This window comes from Paramormyrops kingsleyae, chromosome 17, assembly GCF_048594095.1.
Source record: "Paramormyrops kingsleyae isolate MSU_618 chromosome 17, PKINGS_0.4, whole genome shotgun sequence".
Lineage (NCBI taxonomy): Eukaryota > Metazoa > Chordata > Actinopteri > Osteoglossiformes > Mormyridae > Paramormyrops > Paramormyrops kingsleyae.
The window spans coordinates 11,732,981-11,752,226 of record NC_132813.1 but is presented as its reverse complement, the minus strand read 5'-3'; the positions used below and the strand labels follow the sequence as shown (position 1 = coordinate 11,752,226).

The 19,246-nt window shown below is 37.9% G+C and overlaps 2 protein-coding genes across 5 annotated transcripts in view; one reads left to right on the top strand and one right to left on the bottom strand.

Moving 5' to 3' along the window:
• Positions 1–194: 194 nt before the first annotated feature.
• On the bottom strand, positions 195–3,634 carry blvrb (biliverdin reductase B). The gene is made up of 5 exons (XM_023812105.2): positions 3,407–3,634; positions 2,208–2,369; positions 1,781–1,870; positions 800–931; positions 195–531 (listed from the first exon to the last, which is right to left on the bottom strand). Exons 1-5 carry the CDS (start codon positions 3,489–3,491, stop codon positions 377–379), a joined length of 624 nt encoding a protein of 207 aa, XP_023667873.1. The 5' UTR covers positions 3,492–3,634; the 3' UTR covers positions 195–376.
• A 3,603-nt stretch (positions 3,635–7,237) lies between these two features.
• sptbn4b (spectrin, beta, non-erythrocytic 4b) overlaps positions 7,238–19,246 on the top strand; it is a 76,223-nt gene continuing 64,214 nt past the window's right edge. For 2 of the 4 annotated variants that reach the window (XR_002838297.2, XM_023812136.2), the window contains exons 1-3: positions 7,238–7,892; positions 16,799–16,967; positions 18,859–19,010. Coding sequence is in view for 3 of the 4 variants with exons in the window: in XM_023812136.2 (XP_023667904.1) it covers positions 16,820–16,967; positions 18,859–19,010 (300 nt within the window). In the remaining variant the exon portion in view is untranslated. The remainder of the gene's footprint in view (positions 7,893–16,798; positions 16,968–18,858; positions 19,011–19,246) is intronic. The other 2 variants (XM_023812134.2, XM_023812135.2) reach the window with 2 other exon arrangements.

The window sequence follows — 19,246 nt, the reverse complement described above, 5'->3', positions numbered from 1 at the left end:
ATAAGGTGCTCTGGGTTCCCCAGGGTTAAAGTGTCCTTTTAACAAGTATTTAAACTGCTTAATGTGATTTACAGTATATAAGTTTGATATTCAGTAGTCCTGTCCAGCTAAAAATAGCTGAATTCCAACATAGAATCAGTGATCAAAGAGCTGTATTTTCTGCTCTATATCAGTAAAGATATACATTACACACCTTGTAGGCAAAACTACTTTATTGTGACGTGGTATACACACCAAAGTTGATGCCAAGAGCAACATACTTTAACATTACTCTCTAATACTTCTTGAAATCCTTAGGCCAAAATATTTGTGTCAAACTCTCTTAAGGCATGAAGCATTCTCTACATATCACCGGAGCTGGGGTGGATTATTGGGTTTAACTGTACTCTCCAGACACTCCCACTGTCTTCATGTTCCAGTCAGAGGTGGAGAGACATTTCACAAAAAAGTGGCCTAGGTCATGTTTGGAAATGACACGACTCTTCACTGCATTCTCAGTTGCAGTGTAATTCTCAGTCAAGGGCTTGTCACCTGCAGGTTAACGACACAACAATAAGTATTAACATAAGTTCACTGCATGACGAAAACCCAATTTTAGGGCTGAAACAAACATTTTCTCTAAAGAAACACTGATCACTTTAAAAGCTCTTTAATTTAGATTTTCAATCTGAATCAAGTCAGTAATATTTACCATAAATTACAAAGTAATTAATTAGACTTTGCTAAAATTCATGTCAATTATTTCCTGTTTTATACATGAATGTGTGTATAGCAATGGCTGGGTATTAATGTAGCTTACCCGCGATGTGTGGGGGCATCACTGCCACATAGTCTAGGTCTGACTCCTTTAACAGTCTGTACATCCTGTCGTGGTCTTCGGTAACAGGCACCAGGCGGGCAGGCACCTTGGCACGGTCCCACAGAAGGAAGGCTGGCAAGCAGAAATGTATGGGTGCACAAATGGACCTTTGATATTCCATTAAACAGCTCAATCAATGCCAGTCTAAATATCCAGGCTTGAGAACATCTACCCTTCTCATGAAAAGCACACCTCATCCACATTTCTCCATCTTAAGTTAGTTTTCCATGCCAATACTCAAAACTAGAACCATACAACCCTGTTTCCAAAAAAGTTGGGATGTTCTGTAAAATATAAATAAAACAGCATGCAGTGATTTGTAAAATGAACATACACTGCCCGGCCAAAAAAAAAGTCGCCATTTGAATTTTTCATTGGACCACCTTTAGCTTTGATTATGGCGCACATTTGTCATGGCATTGTTTCCACAGGCTTAAGCAACATCTCACCCTTTATTTTAATCCATATTTGCATTAATTTCTCACCGAGATCCTGTATTGACAAGTGAGTATTGCTGTATACATCTATTTATTTAGCAGATGCTCTTGTGCCAAGTGAAAGCCAGGCCTTAGGCATAAGGGTTAGACTCCACCCCTCAGTATTGGAGCCTTTAGGTTAAGGGCCTTTTTGAGGGGCCCAAAAGTGACATCGTTACTCTGATGTTCCAGTACTGATGTTCCAGACGCTACAAATTTCTAACTCACTAAGTTACAAACACATACACACAAAAATCAAAATAAACCACTAAACAACTATTTATTTGATACTTGAGTAACTTTAATAATAATATGAAAAAGCATTAATGAAAAATGTATTAAACCCTGTAATTCCATAAGAAAATAAAATGTAAAAGGTTGTGATTTAAATGTGACACTGCATATTAGCAGGGAGCTCTTTTCAATAGCTTTGTATTTTACTTACAGGACATGCATGCGACAACTTTACGAATCCCACGAGCTTTCATTACTTCAAGGACGTTTCTTGTTCCCTCAGACATCACAGTTGTGGGGCCTGTAGTTAAATAATAATAAATAAATAAATAAATCTTTAACAAGTAATGTCGCTTTATATTGTTTTGTGTTTTATGTACAAATATATGCTAAAGTTAGGAAGTCATAGAACTTGCATTTCATCTTGAAATATATGTGTTATAATCCTTTTTGATATATAACATTCAGAAGCAGTTTGAACATTTGAAGCTGACTTGACTTTTCTAGATGATTCATGTAAAACTGTTACAAAGTAACTAAAAAAAGCAAGAAATGTTTTTGGGAAATCTAGAAATTTCTAAAAATCCTGCTACCTAAAATACCCAGTTTATATAATGATTGTTTTATACCAAACTTACTGAGATCATTCCTGGTCCCCAGTATAATAATGGCAGCGTCTTGGCCCTCCATGGTCTTCTCTACATCCTTCTTGTTCAGGACGTCACCCACCACCACCCTGGACGCTCTGTGGTCTGGGGGCAACTTAGAAGGATCCCTTACCAGCACTGTCACATTGTAACCTGAGAAAAGGTTTGAGCTATATTCAATGATACACTTCAATTAAGAGCTCACACCACATTCGAAACTGTTTAGGTAGGCCTATCTTATCTGTTCTAATGCTTGGTCAAACGTACAATATAAGTGAACCTTTCTACTATGTGTGCTGTGTGTATTCAGTAACAGCCACATCATTCGCTATTTGGAGTGCAGAATATTTGCGTTTCCAAGCAAGGCTACCTAATAAACTGATATCTGAGCGTGCCAAGTTATATAATGCTATCAATTTAATGTTAAAATTATATATATAAAAATGTATCCACAGGAACCTAAATGAAAAATTTCTTGATTAATATTTATTTCAAAATTTGTAAACAAGTTACTGCCGGGGAGAATCCCGGGGACACGGAGACCACCCATCCTGGTTTAAGGTGATAAATGAGCATAGCACTATCTCTCCCGTCGCAATCACCTCCTTCCTTACTCAGCATAAAACTGCAACTGTTACATTTTAAACTTCATGCATAACTCTGCTTATGTCGCTGAATGACATTAACCATCGTTTGTAATGTAATTTTCAAATGTAGCGCTTTCTATTCATAACTATATATATATATATATATATATATATATATATATATATATATATATATATATATATATATATATATTAATAATTTTGTAATTACAAATTTCGCCAGATGGCAAAAAGAGGATAAAAAGGGCAAATAATAAAGGAGAATGAAAACGTTTTTTGTTTGTTAATTATTAACATGACTCATGCTGCAGTTATATCAATAAATGGAACTTCTGAAACGTCCAATGCATGCATCTCATGATACCTTCCATGCAGTTAAACAAATCCTCAAAACTACAATAAAATATAACATTCACACAAAAAGCAGCCTTCACATTCACCATATCTTTACGTTTATTATAACTTTAAATGATGTGAACTATTCTGCGTACGATTAATGTTTACACCTGGTAACTTCCGAAAACCACAAGACCCAATACATATTACATAAAGATGCCTCTTTAAAACTATTTCTAACCATACCTGCCGCCACAGCCTGTGGCAGGGTAGCTAAACCAGTCAGTCCTGTGGAACCGAATATCGCTACATTCTTGACTGTCCCAGCCATGACTCCGAATAACCTGCAAATGAGCGGACGAAGGGACGTACAGCGATCAGCGGAAAGAAATACAGCAGAAGTGATACTGCAACGCAATAAAAAAAGACCTCGAACTGATAACAGAAAGAAACGCCTTTTTCCACAAAACCGGAAACGCACTTTCGTTACGCACACCTAAAGCAGACATCCGAGGAGTTAATGATTAATAAAAAATACAAATCAACAATGTAGGCCACAGTTATCTCATTAATAACAATTTGAATACAAGACAAGACGTGGAAATATCGTCATATTGTACCTCTTATTATTGTACCTATTATTTTATCACTATACTACCACCTATTGTTTCGAAATGTAATGGGACTCGTTGCTAATTCAGTTTCAACATGCTGCTTTACTAACTCGGCAGCAGTAGATGGTAGATCAGCAGACTGTATCCTTCATAATTCTGAGCCTGCACGATGTAAAATAATTATTACGAGCAAAGAACCTACAATTTTTAATGCCATTGATGAAACAGAAAGTGAAATTTTAAAACATTCTGTTTACATTTGTCACTAAAGCCTTGTCAAGCTCTCACTCTATTTTACAGGATCTTCCCAATTTGTAAAACTTTCTGATGGATAATGTGGTGTGCATGAGTAGGGTTTTTTTTCAGGCTGCTTGTATTATCATAAATATAGTAAATGCAGGGCAATATGACTATTAGTATAAAAACTATCTAGATTAATTCTCTTCTTAAGTGGTAAGGCTGGTCACTGGGGAGCAGCCTGTGTGTGTGAATCCAGCCTGTGTGTAATGTTAGGTTGTTCTATGTACTACAGTGGCCTCCTGCAGTCCAAAAACATACCGTTAGAGTAGATCAGGGCTGCTCATTTCTGCTCCTGGAAATGTACTGTACCACCCGGCAGAGCTTAGCATAGCTGTATCCTGGGATGCTACTGAAGCGCCTGATTATTTGTATCAGTTGTGTTAAATTAGGGCTGTACAGTATCTAAGCACCGCAGTGTGGCATATCTCCAGGAGCAGGGCAGAGCAGTCCTGGGGCCTGTTTCATAAAGCAAGATTTTTGCTTAGCAAGATAACCTGTCGGATTTAAGGTAGTCTGGGCTAAATGGACTCTGCCTTCATTCACTATATGTGTATTGTTGATCAACCAACTAAACAGCCCAGACTACCTGAAATCTGACAAGTTATTCGGCTAAACAAGAAATCCTGCTTCATGAAATAGGCCCCTGGACTAGATGGATGGACGTACTGCTATTATGGTTTAATCTGTAAACTATGGTTAGACTAGACAAGGCATGGTGGGTGGGTGGGTAGCACTGTCACCTCCCACCTCCAGGAGTTCCAGGTTCCTGCTATGTATAGTTAAGGGAGTCGCTCTCTCTAAATTCCACATGGTATGTGTGGGTTTTGCAGGGATCTGCTATCCGGTCCAGGGTGCAAAAGACCGCCTGTGACAGGGCCTGTTGCGGTTAACATCAACTAGCTAAATTAACATAATGTCCACCCCAACATAAAATTAGATTTTTTATTATTCACAAGCTTGTACACCAGTAAAGTCAGTTCAAACAGATATGCAAAGGAAACTTTTAACAGATTTTACAAAGAATAAATCAGGTAAAGCACCAACACAGAGATGGCCCTACGATAGTGAACATAGAGCAGTGGCATAGCTAGAAAAGTGACTTTGGGTGTGCCACAGGAAAACAAGGTGTGCAAGAACTCAAGCACAATAAACTAATATGGACGTATAATAACTACTGCTTTACTTTCCTAAAGGCCAAACTTATGAATTGTTTTACATTGTCGTTAGGTGTGCCACTTTCATGTCATCTCCCCCAGGGTCGAAATTCAACTTAATCTGGTCCGACTGCATGATCGAACTCGCTGGGGAAGACACATTTTGCCAACCGGGGGGAGCCCACGTACCTGTTTGTGTGGGAAAAAAAGTTCATTCAACTGGGTGCGCAAACTGGGCTATGCCCCAGGCGTACAGCAACATACAGGCCTACAGCTTCTTATGACCTCACTCTCCACCCAACGTGCTCATGTTAGATGCGCAACAACAAATAACCCATAAAGCGAATGGAAACTCAGCATCTGAAAAGGAAGCCTGGTAATCATGAAAATGACATTCCTAAAGCAGACTCTTCCAGATAGATAGGCTACTTGGCCCATGTAGTGAATACATCATTAATGACATAAAAAAACACATTCACCACCCCATTTTACAAGTCATGACAGGGCTGCCAACTTTGGTCAGCAGGCTGGAGTGAGATTTTCAATTCAAGACAAGTCTGCACACGCATTTACATGCATATAACATTTTTATTACATTGTAAATGGTCTGTAGGGTTTTCAAACTGCCCCAACGAGTATGATGTAGCTAATTTCAGGTTTATAATAGAATAATTTAGATTTGCCGTGAAAGAGTGTCACGCCAGATGCGCCAGCTGTTAACGCCGCACAAGTCGGATCATTGACTAATTCACACAAGGATGAATAATCAGTGGCCAAATTTGGTTAAATGAATGTCAAGAATGTCCAGTTTGCTAAGTGTTTTCTATGTGCTTTAGTTTATCCCCTATTAACCATACGAGACTGTACTGCATGCTGCTAACGTCCGAAGACTGTAACGATTCTGCTGTAAGGCTTTCTGCCTCACAGCTGGTCGATTGTCTCCTCTTGTGGCTGCATTAAAAAATAGATCAGTAAAGACTGTTTCGGTCAGATTTCATGTCCTTTTTAAAAAGTTTACATATCATTAATGTCGAAAGTGATTGAACCCAGGTCTGTTCCATTATAAGTTCTCGTCGGCAAACGTTACTTTAAATATAAGTAACCAGGTAGCAACATTTGACTAAACCGGCGCACTACAGTGACGTCATCTTCTGGCGTACCTGTTCTCCATTAAACACTGACCTACTGCTTTAGTTTATTAGACACAGATTCACAAGACGTTAGTACGGGTCACATGTTAGATTTTGGACAATACAATTTGAGAATAATCAGTATTATTTAAGAGACGTGTGTCTCAAAAATGTATTTCAAGTAATGGATAGAAGCTATTTAAACTAAAGATGCCTTTAACATCTAGCTTGTTCTAATAAGTAAAACATGGCTTATCTCTGTCTTTACCTCTCCAGTGATGCGGTGTATGATACGATTAAAATGTGAATAGGGTAGCCATAATGTTTGTATATGTCTTGAAAGGCAAATTGTATAAGAATAACTTGTGTATCTGACGGCATGAGCTGTCATTAATATTTAGAAAAGAATAACAGTGATGAAAAAACTGCGTTGTGTGGGATTCTTGATATTAATCCCATAAGTGCTTCAATGCACTTGTATAAATAACAAATGTTAAAATCATCAATTATTTATCATTATACTAAGCTGCTACTGCTCGATCGTTTATATATGATATGAACTGCTTGTTATCTACAGTATATAGGACTTCACAATCACTGGTTAAAATGCATTTTATCCACTGTCATTTAATTGAATGTTTCAATAGAATGTGCCAACATGGCTGTCCAACAGCAGTAGTGTACAGGCGTACTGTATTGTTAAAAGATTTCTCAACACATGCACGAATACTTCTCATTATCCTTACGATTTTTAATAATTGCTACCACTGATAAAACTATACACCACCGTGTCATTTTATTTAAGAAACTTGTGAATTGGTAAGTGAAAAGGTAAAATTCGCTTGCATCTAGCTTACTGGTTTCATGCAATGGAATGCCTTTGTTAGCCCGTTATATGCAGCCTACACTTTATACATAGTCCTTATTATTGTGCCATTAATAATTCTCAATTATAACTGCAGCTACACGTCGCAGTTTCTTACATAAAAGAATATATTCATATGCCACAAACCGTTACCCCAAGCAAAGCAGTCGAGATGCACCTTTTGTAAAATGTAACCGTAGGGTGTCGCTTTCAGTTACCTAAAGTCGCAGTGCAACGTCTTCCTCACCCTTCTTCCAAACGGAGGCTGGATGCGCTACACTGATGCCGCGTTTATTATAGCGTTGCTAACGGAGAAGAGAGAGGGGCGCGGGGGGAAAGGAAGGGGGAAAGAGCGCGTGTACTGTAGACAGGCCATCTGAATTAACCGGCTAGTCACCTGATTAATAAAGAAACAGGTTCGGCTTATAAGGACCTTTTTTTTGCATGTACTATATTATAATCAAACAAAAATACAACAGAATCCAGCTGACTTCTACCACAGACCTACACATCTGAAAGAATTATTTTACAGAGGAGCCTGGGATGCCGGCGAGGAAATACAACGGGGTGAATCTCAATCAGTAAACCAGCGTTCATCATTGGATCAAATTAAGGGAATATTTTATTTGGATCTTATCGCAGAAAAAAATCTTCGATTTGGGGGTAAAGGTAAGATCGCCTCAAGCTGGTTTCCACGTTTAATTCAGCCTTACCAAACCCTGTTATGCCTACCATAGGTATATCCACGGTATCTGTTCACGTAGGAGATGCAGCGGCCGGCCTGTATGGTATTGCTGCAGTAATTTCTGTACTTTAAAGCATTACGTGGTTTCTACTTGCTATATAATAGACTTGTAATTTAATAATCTGTGTTCATGTTGTTTTGAATAATATATTTGTCAGTTGTCCGATTAATAAGTTAAGACTGAAACTAATCAGAGGTTCGAATAGGCCTTTTATAATGTATGCAACGATATTACTATATAAATAACCATTTAATGCTGTTGAATGCCCATTTGAATATATAGTGTAAATTCTAAATTCGGTCCACAAATATCAGTCAAATTTATTTGAAAATCGTTTGCTTTCAAGTAATGTTTTATATTGAAATAGAAATAATAATAGCAATTATTATTATTGCATACGTTTAGGATGTACCGTGTGTTAACAGGGAAAACTACATTGTCTTTTTCCTTACAGAAGGTAATGCGGTAGCACGGTTTAGCATATTACTGTAAAGTAGACGGTATCGATTATAAAGGGTTAACCTGGAGGCATTTCTCACAGTGAAACGCAAAAAAATCAATGGAATTTTTAATTTAGTTGGAACCTAGCACCACAGTCTTATCTCTTAAACGGAGGCAGTTGGCCGTATAATGGAGGCCATGGTAATAACTTGCCTTGGCGGTCACATGTGCAGTTTAAGGGTAAAAAGCATGTAGCGTAGTAGGCTGTGTACGGGACGTGCGTGTGTACTATACACATTAAAAACAAGAATAATCATGCAGTTGAAGAATTGTTTTTTTTTTCATGCAAAAACGCGTTACCGTAAATGCAGGTGATGACGGGACTTCGCGTTCGAAAACCGCTAGATCTTTATGTTGAATGTTTTAGTTTTGCCTATTTAAGTCACATGGTCACATCTATTATTATTATTATTATTATTATTATTATTATTATTATTATTATTATTTAACCCAGGAAATACTGAGTCGACATGAAGTAAATGTGTAAATTAAATGAAATACCAGGGAAGTTTTTATGAAAGTGAGATTTCTTAGCAGGAAGCAGTCTTACAGATTTTTCTCCCCCTGTTATTGATGTTCCAAAAACAACAAAGGTTAGTGCATAGTGATTATTTCGACTCCTGTTAACTTATCACATATACAGTATCTGCTTATTATGAAAACCAAAGGCCTTCTTACCTGCTCCTTACGTTACATTACTTTAGATTGCCTTGGTTAAAAATACAATTTCAAATTGCTGATACCGATCAAATAAGGCAGAGACTAATCTGCTTAACTATGTTTCTATCTAATACAAGACGATTTAGCAACCAACAAATCTGATATTTATATATGAATACACACATATATACAGGTAGTTTTGCAGGTTTGCCTTGAACTGGATGTGTGTGTTAAGCATTTTGGTTTACAGCAATTTTGATATTGACATCTACTTTTTTTCGGAGAATGAATGATCAGTACAGTTTACTTTCTTCTCTTGTTACTTTTTATGCATAAGTCCATGAAGTCATCTTTTTGTCTTATATTTGCACTGCATATAAGTTCACCATATCAATATATCTCCTCTGTTTAATAACTTCTCTGTTAAAATAAATCCTCTGTTTGGTGCACCTGGTCATATTCCATACCTGTGTAAATATACATAATGTTATAGAAGGATGGTATAAAAGGCATGGTATAAAAAAGAATTAAGCAGGAATAACTTTCCTTTATACTCAACAATACACATATAACTAAGTTGTGGGATTTTAGTGCTTATACAGTTTTGTGTGTGCATTTTTTAAGCAAATATATTCAGATGATGGCAATAAGCATAGCAAGTCAGGGTAAAAATGCATTTTCTTATGCTTGGAAAAGACATGTGAGTATATATAGCTTGGTGGAGTTTTGTGCCTGTTTCTGTGAGTCTGTGCCCTGTGATGGACGGCTGTCTTTGTGATGGTGTCTTACCCCGTACTGGATAAGCAGTTAAAGTCAATGAATCAGGAGGTGGCGGACAATAAATAAATAAATAAACAGAGTTCTTATCAATGACTTGGGAGGAGTGTACACCTTTAATTGGATGTCAAGTGTCTGGGAAGAACTTATGAGAAATTATGGAAGCCGTGCCATTTTTTTAACTTAAATAGCAAAAATATACTATGTCTGCTTTCCCTCTCAAACCACTATCTTTACAATTGTATGAAAATAACATTTCTAATAACTTCTGGCTTGACAGTTCACAGGTTCAAAGAGCATTCTTAGTATATGCTTTGACTTAACCGCGTTGAAATCTTTAAGCATTAATTTAAAATTCAGTTTAATTTGTTAGTAGAATATTTGTAATATAAATTTGTTCAGATATAATTGAAGTTCTTTTGCAGATTTATCAGTATGTTTGGGCAGGAGATGCATAAATATTTGGACTGGAGACTTTGGTTCAAAAACCCCAGATAATTCTACTAGTCTAGGATAAAATGAGTAATAAAGCCATTTTGCAAGTCCCTGTTTATCTGAAACCGCAATGTTGTTTTTATATAGACAATTAATGATTGGCTATTATGTAGTAATGAAACGCATTAATGAGCCACCATTATCTGAGCTTACTGAGAAATGTCGCATACATTCTTAATAGAGAGATTTAAATACCTAAACACTTTGTACAAAGATCCAACTGTTTACATGAAGAACTGTCCTTTGGTATAGATGTGGCTGTCATTATGATATGATTTAAAAGTCAGAATCCTGAGGTATCAATATTACACTACAGAGAACTTGCTCATCATGTCTGTCTACTTATTCCGATCTTATTCAGAACACATTAAGTCTTCTTTCATTTTAAGTTTGTAGTATACTAGCAATTTTACCGGAGTTAAAAAAAGAAATATTGCAGTAATGGTTCAAGAACATCAAGTCTCTGCCAGGGTTCCAGGTGTGTGGAGTTTGCAAGTTCTCCTCATGTGTCATCGCAGGGTTTCCTCCGGGTACTCCAGTTTCCCCCCCACAGTCCAACATGCTGAGGTATTCGTGGGTGAATGGTGTGTGTGACTGTGCCCTGTGATGGGTTGGTGCCCCATCCTGGGTTGGCTCCGGACCCCCCACGACCCTGAATAGGATAAGCGGTTTCTCAAAATGAATGGATGGATGCATGAATGGATTCAAGAACAATTCTTTTATCTAAAATCATAATTTTATCTGTTACTGCAACTGGAGCTCAGAAGGTAGACACTTCCTATACTGTATGTGAACACAGTACTTATTAATGCTACTTTTTAACTACAATCAATAGCTGACTTGTATCACTTCAAATAAATCTAGTAATGTTACATTATATGGCTTGTGTACCTTCAGTCGTGGTGTGTAACTCAGCTCGTTATGTATTAGTCCTGTGACTTGAAGGTTGTAGGTTTGAATCCTGTGGTAATCAGATCACTGTTGGGACCTTGGGCCCTTAACCCCATCTGCTCTGTGGGTGCTGCACACTGGCTAAAACTCTGCTCTAATCTCAGCACTTTGTCTCAGCTCAGGAGTGCAGTAGGGGCCTGGATACCCTGGCAGATTCCAGGGGCCCAGTACTTTACAGGGGCCCCTGAATACATAAATGATATCATGTGTGGCTTAAGGTGACATTTTGTTACCTAACTAGCTAACCTTATTTTTAAGGTTAAGGTTTTAACCTAATTTTATTAGCTAAAGCTGTATTAGTTTTCCCTATTTGTTAAGGTAGTATTGTATTATTTTTAGTCGATCTGTACGTTAAAAATAAGTTTGATTGGTGAACATAAAAGTACATTTAAGGTAGTTGTGCACTGATGTGGAAATTTTGTCCATTTCTGATAACTGATATATTTATGTTTAATATGACCGATACCAATGACCTGGCTAATCTCACCGCCACATGCGGGGGGGGGGGGGGAGGATTTACCAGTGGTGAAACTTGCTGAGCTTGCCAGTGCAGATTCGTAGAATGACATTGCACCGTTCTTTATTCTGTGGAAAACGAAAGATCGATCTGCAGGCCAGATTTAATAATGAATTAAAAACATGCCGTGGGCTGTATAATACTGTCTCGCCTGTGGGCCTGTGCTTTGAGATTTGTTCTAAGTGGTGAATGAGGTGACAAAATCCCTCGTTCTCCACTGCAGGATATAATAATCTGCATTATTTTCATAGTTTAGGCCTGGTGCTGCTAACTTTGAATGTTGTTAAAGTTCTAATATTGGCTGGAAATTTCGGCCAAGACTGACACATCGGACTGATTCCAATATCTTGATTTTTAACGCGTATCAGCCGATACTGATTTGTTAACCGATATATCGTGCCTCGCTCATTTAAGCCATGGAGATCTATTAGGCTGCTGTAGGTGATGTGGTCTCAGGCTGACACCTGCAGGTTGACACCTTAAAATTATACTCTTACATTTTTGGAAACAGCGATGAGAAATGTATACCATAGAAAATACCTTAAGTGCATCACTGACATTATTTGCAGTTTAAATCTTGAAGATTTACCAGACATTTTTTTTTTCAAATTCAGGTTTTATGTTAATAAGCGTCAAAATATGTTTGAATAACCCCTGGTTAGTTGCCAGAGCTAGAGAGACCCTGCAAAAGTGTTAAATGCCAAATTAGCTTAATGAGTCTAAATATTTGTATAAGTATTTGCTCAAAACACATCCAGTTATTTCAGAGCTCTGTATGTTATTGACTGTTTCAGAAAAGGACAAGAAAGCCTTTCAGCTTCTAATCATAATTCTGATTTGTGTAAAAATGTTGGAAAAAGAGTGTGTATAGTTACCGCTCACCCCAAAACAAAAAGGTTTATAATTTGTACAAATATTTAATACGTGTAAATTTCCTTTAAAATTTTTATTTCTGCACAAATGATTTTAATAGAGACTGTGGACCTATAGGTTGTGACGCCGCACAGAATCCAAGAATTCAGAGCTAAAATCAAGATACTCAGTGATGGTCTCACAGGGAAGCCAGTGAAACCTGCTTTACTTCGTTTTAAAACATTTCAGGAGACATACATCAGATAAAAATATCATATAAGCAATATTTGTCTTTATCTTATTGAAGGCTTATACTTTAAAATCGTGAGGTCTTTCCTATTATAGGGTGCACATTCGGTGGCTGCTGGGCTTCTGTTTTTAGAGTGTTTTGCCACATGGTCGGGGGTTTGTTGATTTGTTGATTTGTTGATTTCAAAACCATCTTCCCCAGATAGCCATCCAAAAATAAGTCACACAAAACAAAATAAAATCTGAGCGCTGTATATATGCAGCTTACCAATTTTCTTATGAAAAGCAGTATATGCTGATGGCCTAGCCGTTTTTCAGAGCAATAATAATATTGACATTGACAGTTCTTTAATGAATTTTAAATAACTCTCCATTTCAACGATATAGTAAATTTCACAATTATAGGCCTAATGTTTGAGGGAAGGTAACATAATTGATTCATTCCTGGGCGGCAGACTGGCCATCTCACCTCCAGGGCTGGACATTTCAATCCTGCCTCTGCTCCATTTGTCGAGTTTCCATGTCTTACTGCATTGTTCTGGTTTCTTCCGGGTTCTGTGGTTTCCTGCTGTGGTCCAAAAATATGCTGTTAGAGTAACTGGAATTCTGAAATTGCCCATAGTATGTGTGTGTGTGTGTGGTCCAGTTATACAGTACCTTACCTTGTGGGGACCAAATGTCCACGCAACGTGATGAATACCCTTTTTTTTTTACCTTATGGGGACCTGGTCCCCATATGGGAAAACTCTATTTTATAAAAATCTGTGACTGTAATGAAAAAACTAAAATGCAAAAACTGTTGTATTTTGTTTGGTTACTTATGGTTATGGTTAGGGCTGGGCGTGTCTGTGTGTGTGTGTGTGTGTGTGTGTGTGTACACTGTATCCTGTCCAGGACCCCAGCCTTGTGCCTGGTGCCTTCTGGGTAGGCCACGTTCCCCCTGTGACCCTGACTAGGAGAAGTGGTTAGAAGATTAATTCATTGATTTATGAACTCATATTACTTTATAAAACTAACTGGCATAAACCCCCAGCGACACAGGAGGTATAAAGACCAGATTCAATTGGTTGGTCCAGCACACCACCTGAGTCTATGTTTATTGACACAGAATGATTCCTAAGGGCTAAATAAAACAAATTAAATAATCTTCATCAACTTTTTTTTTTTTTATTTCTCCAATGTAAGCACCTTAATGTGATCCCCTTAAAATAGACTATAATAAGGATGCAATGCACTTTCAAATGTGACAGAATCGAATGCAACGTTCTTCCCCACAGGTGAGATATAAATTGATTTTAATTATCAATCATTTATTTTGAAGCATTATATAAATACTGTCCCTTGTATTAGTTATTAAAAAAGTCTTAAAAATGAAATCCCCTTTTTTAAAAAGATTTATTTTTTGTAACTAACTATAGAAATGTTTTACATTTAAAGATTTCCAGTCTAGCATAACCTGAAATAAACTTACCCAGACCAGGCTACTTTCCTGTTAGATCTTTCCATCCCTTGTGGGCAGCCATTGCACCTGTTTCTGTCCTCATAGCATAGTTGACAGTGAGCAGCAGTTCAATAAGGTATTTGCAATCACATGAGTTTGGGGGAGAACTGTAATCACATAATTTTAGATTTCAAATTAACTGCGGTCCAGGGTGTCACCCAGTTTTGTGCTCTGTGCTGCCTGGGATAGTCTCCAGGCAACCCCCCCCCCCATCAAACCCCCACAACCTTGGACTTTTTTTGATGTGCAACCTACACAGACATGCAGCTATTAGAAACCTGTTGACTACTTAGGTGATCAGTCCAGGTCAGGAAACAGTACCCTGGGCAAGATGGCAGGCAATTTAAAAACACGCTTGTATGCTTGTGCGCAATTTAGATACGCCGGTTTGCCTGACTACATGTCTTTGGAGTGCAGCAGGAGACCAGAGTACCCGGAGGAAAACCATGTAATACAGGAAGAACATGCAAACACCATACAGAGATCAGTGGCGGGATTAACAATCCCCTGGCCTTGTAGGTGTGCGGCAGTGGTGTTCCCACCAAGTCACCAATGAGTGTATGAATTCAGGAAGCCTCCTAATGTAGGACTGAGGCTTCCGGTGTTTTCACACACTGATACGCAAGCGGCTAATATCTAAAGAACGTGTCTCGCAAGATGTTTTTTTTTTCCAATAGCTAACCATTAATGCAACTGGCAAAATAATAAGATGCTAATCAGTGTTTGCAATTAAACAGTAATAAGGCAAGAACTCACCTTTCTACCTATTTTTTTTTTTTTACCTAATTATCTCCAGTCCCATTTCTTCCATTTCTTCGCCAATCATTGGAGAGCTTTCTAAATAACAGATACGTTGTTTAAACATTTATACTTTACATTAAGGTTATAATGGAAATCATAAAGGAGAATGCCATGTAGAAATGTCTCTAAAATAATCTCTGGTTTGCAACATATAATGTGCGTGGTGCTTTTGTTTCCAGAGTAACCCCAAAGCACATGCTCATGATGCACAATGCTTACAGTGATTTCTTTTTTTGTCCCTACTGTAATGGAAATTTTACATTTGTTTATTAGGAAGGTTTATTTTCATCCTGTGTCCAGTGTCCCACTCACCCTAAAATAGAATCTCCTGATAAATAATCTGTTCTGAAATCACCTGAAATCATACGCAATAAAACTGAGAATTCTGGGTAATAATTTTATATTTGCTGTTTAAGGATTATTTTTGTTCCCGTCAATGAATACATACACAATAAACAGGAGGGATCTCAGGTATGTTATATCTGTGGATTCATCTTTTCTGTGATAGTTACTTGAGAGGAGAAGGATGCCTTTTAAACGGGCTGCCAGGGAGAATGCAGAATCAAATAAAAATATGGCCTGTTGAAGTTTAGGTTGCCTGGCAAGTGTTTGTAGTATTTGGTGTGTAGGCTGAGCCTCTGTCCCTGGGACGGGAAGGTCACCGGTTCGAGCCATGGTAGACGGCCTTTCGGCCCTTGAGCACAGCCCTTAGCTACCCACAGTGCACCAGTGGTGCCAAATAAATGGTCTGGACCCTGTGCTCAGAACCCAAGCTTGACTGTTAATTGTGTGCGCGACTCCTGAAAAGGAGAGCAAGATGGGATATGTAAGGAGAAGTGTTTCAGTGTACTTGTGCAAATAGCAAATATGGGGTCTCTTTATTACTGATGAATATACAGTAATATAAGACCCCTTTTGTATTTGAATGGTGCTCTGGTGAAAGAAACCACAAAATATGGCAGAAATGTCGTCTGAGAAATTCTACGCTATGATATTGTGTAGTTTATTTTGAAGAATAAGCTATACAACATGAAGACTTCCACTAGACTTCCACAAAATAGCCACAATACAATACTTTGTTTATTATTGTATATATTAATTTTTTTCTCAAATAACAAGCTGTGATAATAAACTTGCACATTCAATAGATTTGCAAAAATAAATAAAATTATTCTATTTGCCATGGCTAAAATGATGATGTTGTAGTAATTAGCTTAACAGACTTGGAAAAAGACGATGTCAGCATTCTTCTCTTGCACAACATCTGAATGTGTATATAACCAACAAAAGTCTGATTTACTGTTGCTGTGTTATTAATGTTACAGGAATTGGGATATAAGGTGATACATTCATTTTTGTTCCTGTGACCTTGTTTTTTAAAGTCTTGATTGGTGGACGGATCGTACCTCTTTGTGTGTATCCATGAAAATGTGGATGTAGGACAGATGAATAACTACGTAGATAAAATGTATCCTGTGTTATGTATGACTTAAACTTTAATTGTGGTCCATCATATGTTCCACAGGGTGTTGCATATACCTCTGCCATGGCCAACGCCTCCATGGACCTGGACAATGTTGAGGCCCAAGGTCAACTCAACAACAATCGTCCAGCCAGCAGCAGAGGCCATACCTGGGACTCAGAGAGCACTAGCGCTAAGCTGTTTGAATGCTCCCGCATCAAAGCGCTTGCAGGTATAACGCATGGAGCCTTTCCCAGTTTTCCTTTACTCACAGACTGACATGCAGAAACACATACACACATGCATGCACTAGCAATCCAATTTAGTAGGCATTTGTCCCATCAGTGGTGCACTTCATTAGACCTTGTCTTGGAAAATGTAAGGCAGATACATCTTTTTCAAGATGACCAATGTAAGGTTAACGATTAAATATGCTACATAACATTCTTTAGAGTGAAGTAGTTGGATAGGTAGAACTGGTATAGGCAAATATATACTTTCACTTTGTTTTAAATATAGTGATAGAACGTTGGAATTCTAGAACAGAAACAATCACAAATATTGGTAGAATTGTGTAAGCAATCAAAAGGTATAAATTCAAGAAATGCAAGCAGCGTGTGACTCTGTGGATTAGGACGCTGAACCTGTGGTCGGCAGTTCAAATCCCCGCAGCCACACTGGCACGTCACGGGACGTTTCCCCACCCCTGCAGTACGGGCTTGGACTGCAAGCCTGTTCATTGAGGTGTCCTCCTAGACACCACTGGTATTGCTAAAACAGCTATACCACCAGAAAAAAAGAAAAACAAAACATCACTACTAATGAAAAGCAACTTGGCCAGACTGCTGTCCTTCAGAATATTTCAAAGTTATGAAGGAATAAATATCAAATCTGAAGTCTCTTGAAGAATCCTCACTTATTCACAAAAATGAGAAAGACATTGGGATCTGTAACTGACACGAACCCATCAATTCATTACATGTAGACAATTTCTACTTAAATAACTGGCAATCCATTCTGAGAGGAAACTTTCCAGTATCATTTATCCTGACCAAACAGGGTTTATTAGGTAATGGAATTCACTTAACAATACCAGAAGATTATTTGATATAATGTACCATCTTCACCAGCAACACATTACCGGCCCCCTCATATTGATGGATGCAGAGACGGAAAGTGAGACTATGTGTTTCAGGATATGAATAGATTCAATGTAGGTTCAGGTTTCATTAAGTGAACTAAATTAATTCCTTTAACCCCTGCATTTTCGCAGCTGTTATTAATTGAATATAAAACCACTCAAGACTCCATTAAAGGAAGAAATGGTTTGATGGACAAAACCTTATTACCCTGATGAAAATGACATTACCAATGTTTACATTTTGTCCACATTGATTACTTGTGGCAAAATAATGTAGATCAGGATGTAAACACGGCCATGTCAATATTTATATGGGCGGGCAGGAATCAAAAATTTAATGAAGATTTTACAACTTTTTAGGGATTGGGAAGAATATGTTCTGTCACACCCAAAGTGCACGACAATGTGTGTTCAGTCCATGCGAGAATTCAGACACAGAATGAATCCATTTACCACCTGACTCTACTTGTGTGAATATGCATGCAGAACTCTACCAACAAGAGGAGAACGGCTAATATTCCCATAATAATGAATAGTAAACTGTTGAGATTTCAAAATCAGTATAAAAATCAATATTCGTATTGTTTGTAAAGTTAAGTTTAAATGTTTTTCAAAAATAATCCACCTATGCAACTACAAAGCACACAACATGTCATGCCCTGCTCATGCCGATCCTCTTGTGTGCCACACCCCCCTCGCTACCTCATGTGGAATCCCCGTGTCATCAGCTGTTTCTCGTTGTGTTTCATTAGTTCTGTGTATTTAAGTCTGCGTTAGAGTATGTTTCCCCAGTCGGGTCATTGACGTCAGTCCTGCATGTTGCTCCGTGTTCCTGCTTGTGTTCTCCCTAAATAAATCCCTAATTTCCTTGACTCCTGTTCCTCTTTTCCCACTCCGTGCCTTCACACATGTGACAACACCTTGAGTGTATGTTTTTGTTTGTTGACATTATTTTTTCTGAAACAATGACTTTTATTTACAGATGAGAGAGATGCCGTGCAGAAAAAGACCTTCACAAAATGGGTAAACTCTCACCTGGCACAAGTGTCCTGTAGGATAGCGGATCTGTACAACGACTTGCGAGACGGTTACATGCTGACCAGGCTGCTGGAAGTCCTATCTGGGGAGCTGCTGGTCAGTTTCCAGTCCTTGCTGATATCCTACGCTTCACCATTTATCCATTACTCGTCATTAAACAAAACAAACACGTAGATACCTGTCATGTGTGTCCAGGTGCAGCCTTTGATTTTTTTTGCTGATCTCATAAATAACTGCCAATTTATGAAAGAATACGTGTGTATACATCATTGTGCATTTTGGATGTTGATATAGGAATATTAAGCTTGCATTTCTACGTGTTAAACTGTTAG

Bases quoted from the DNA above. Each gene is read 5' to 3' on its own strand.
- blvrb (XM_023812105.2), bottom strand. From the start codon at position 3,491: ATGGCTGGGACAGTCAAGAATGTAGCGATATTCGGTTCCACAGGACTG. The intron at 2,370-3,406 runs GTATGGTTAGAA...ACCTTTTCTCAG, and splicing joins GCCACAGGCTGTGGCGGCAG to GTTACAATGTGACAGTGCTG. The intron at 532-799 runs GTAAGCTACATT...GTTAACCTGCAG, and splicing joins GATGCCCCCACACATCGCGG to GTGACAAGCCCTTGACTGAG.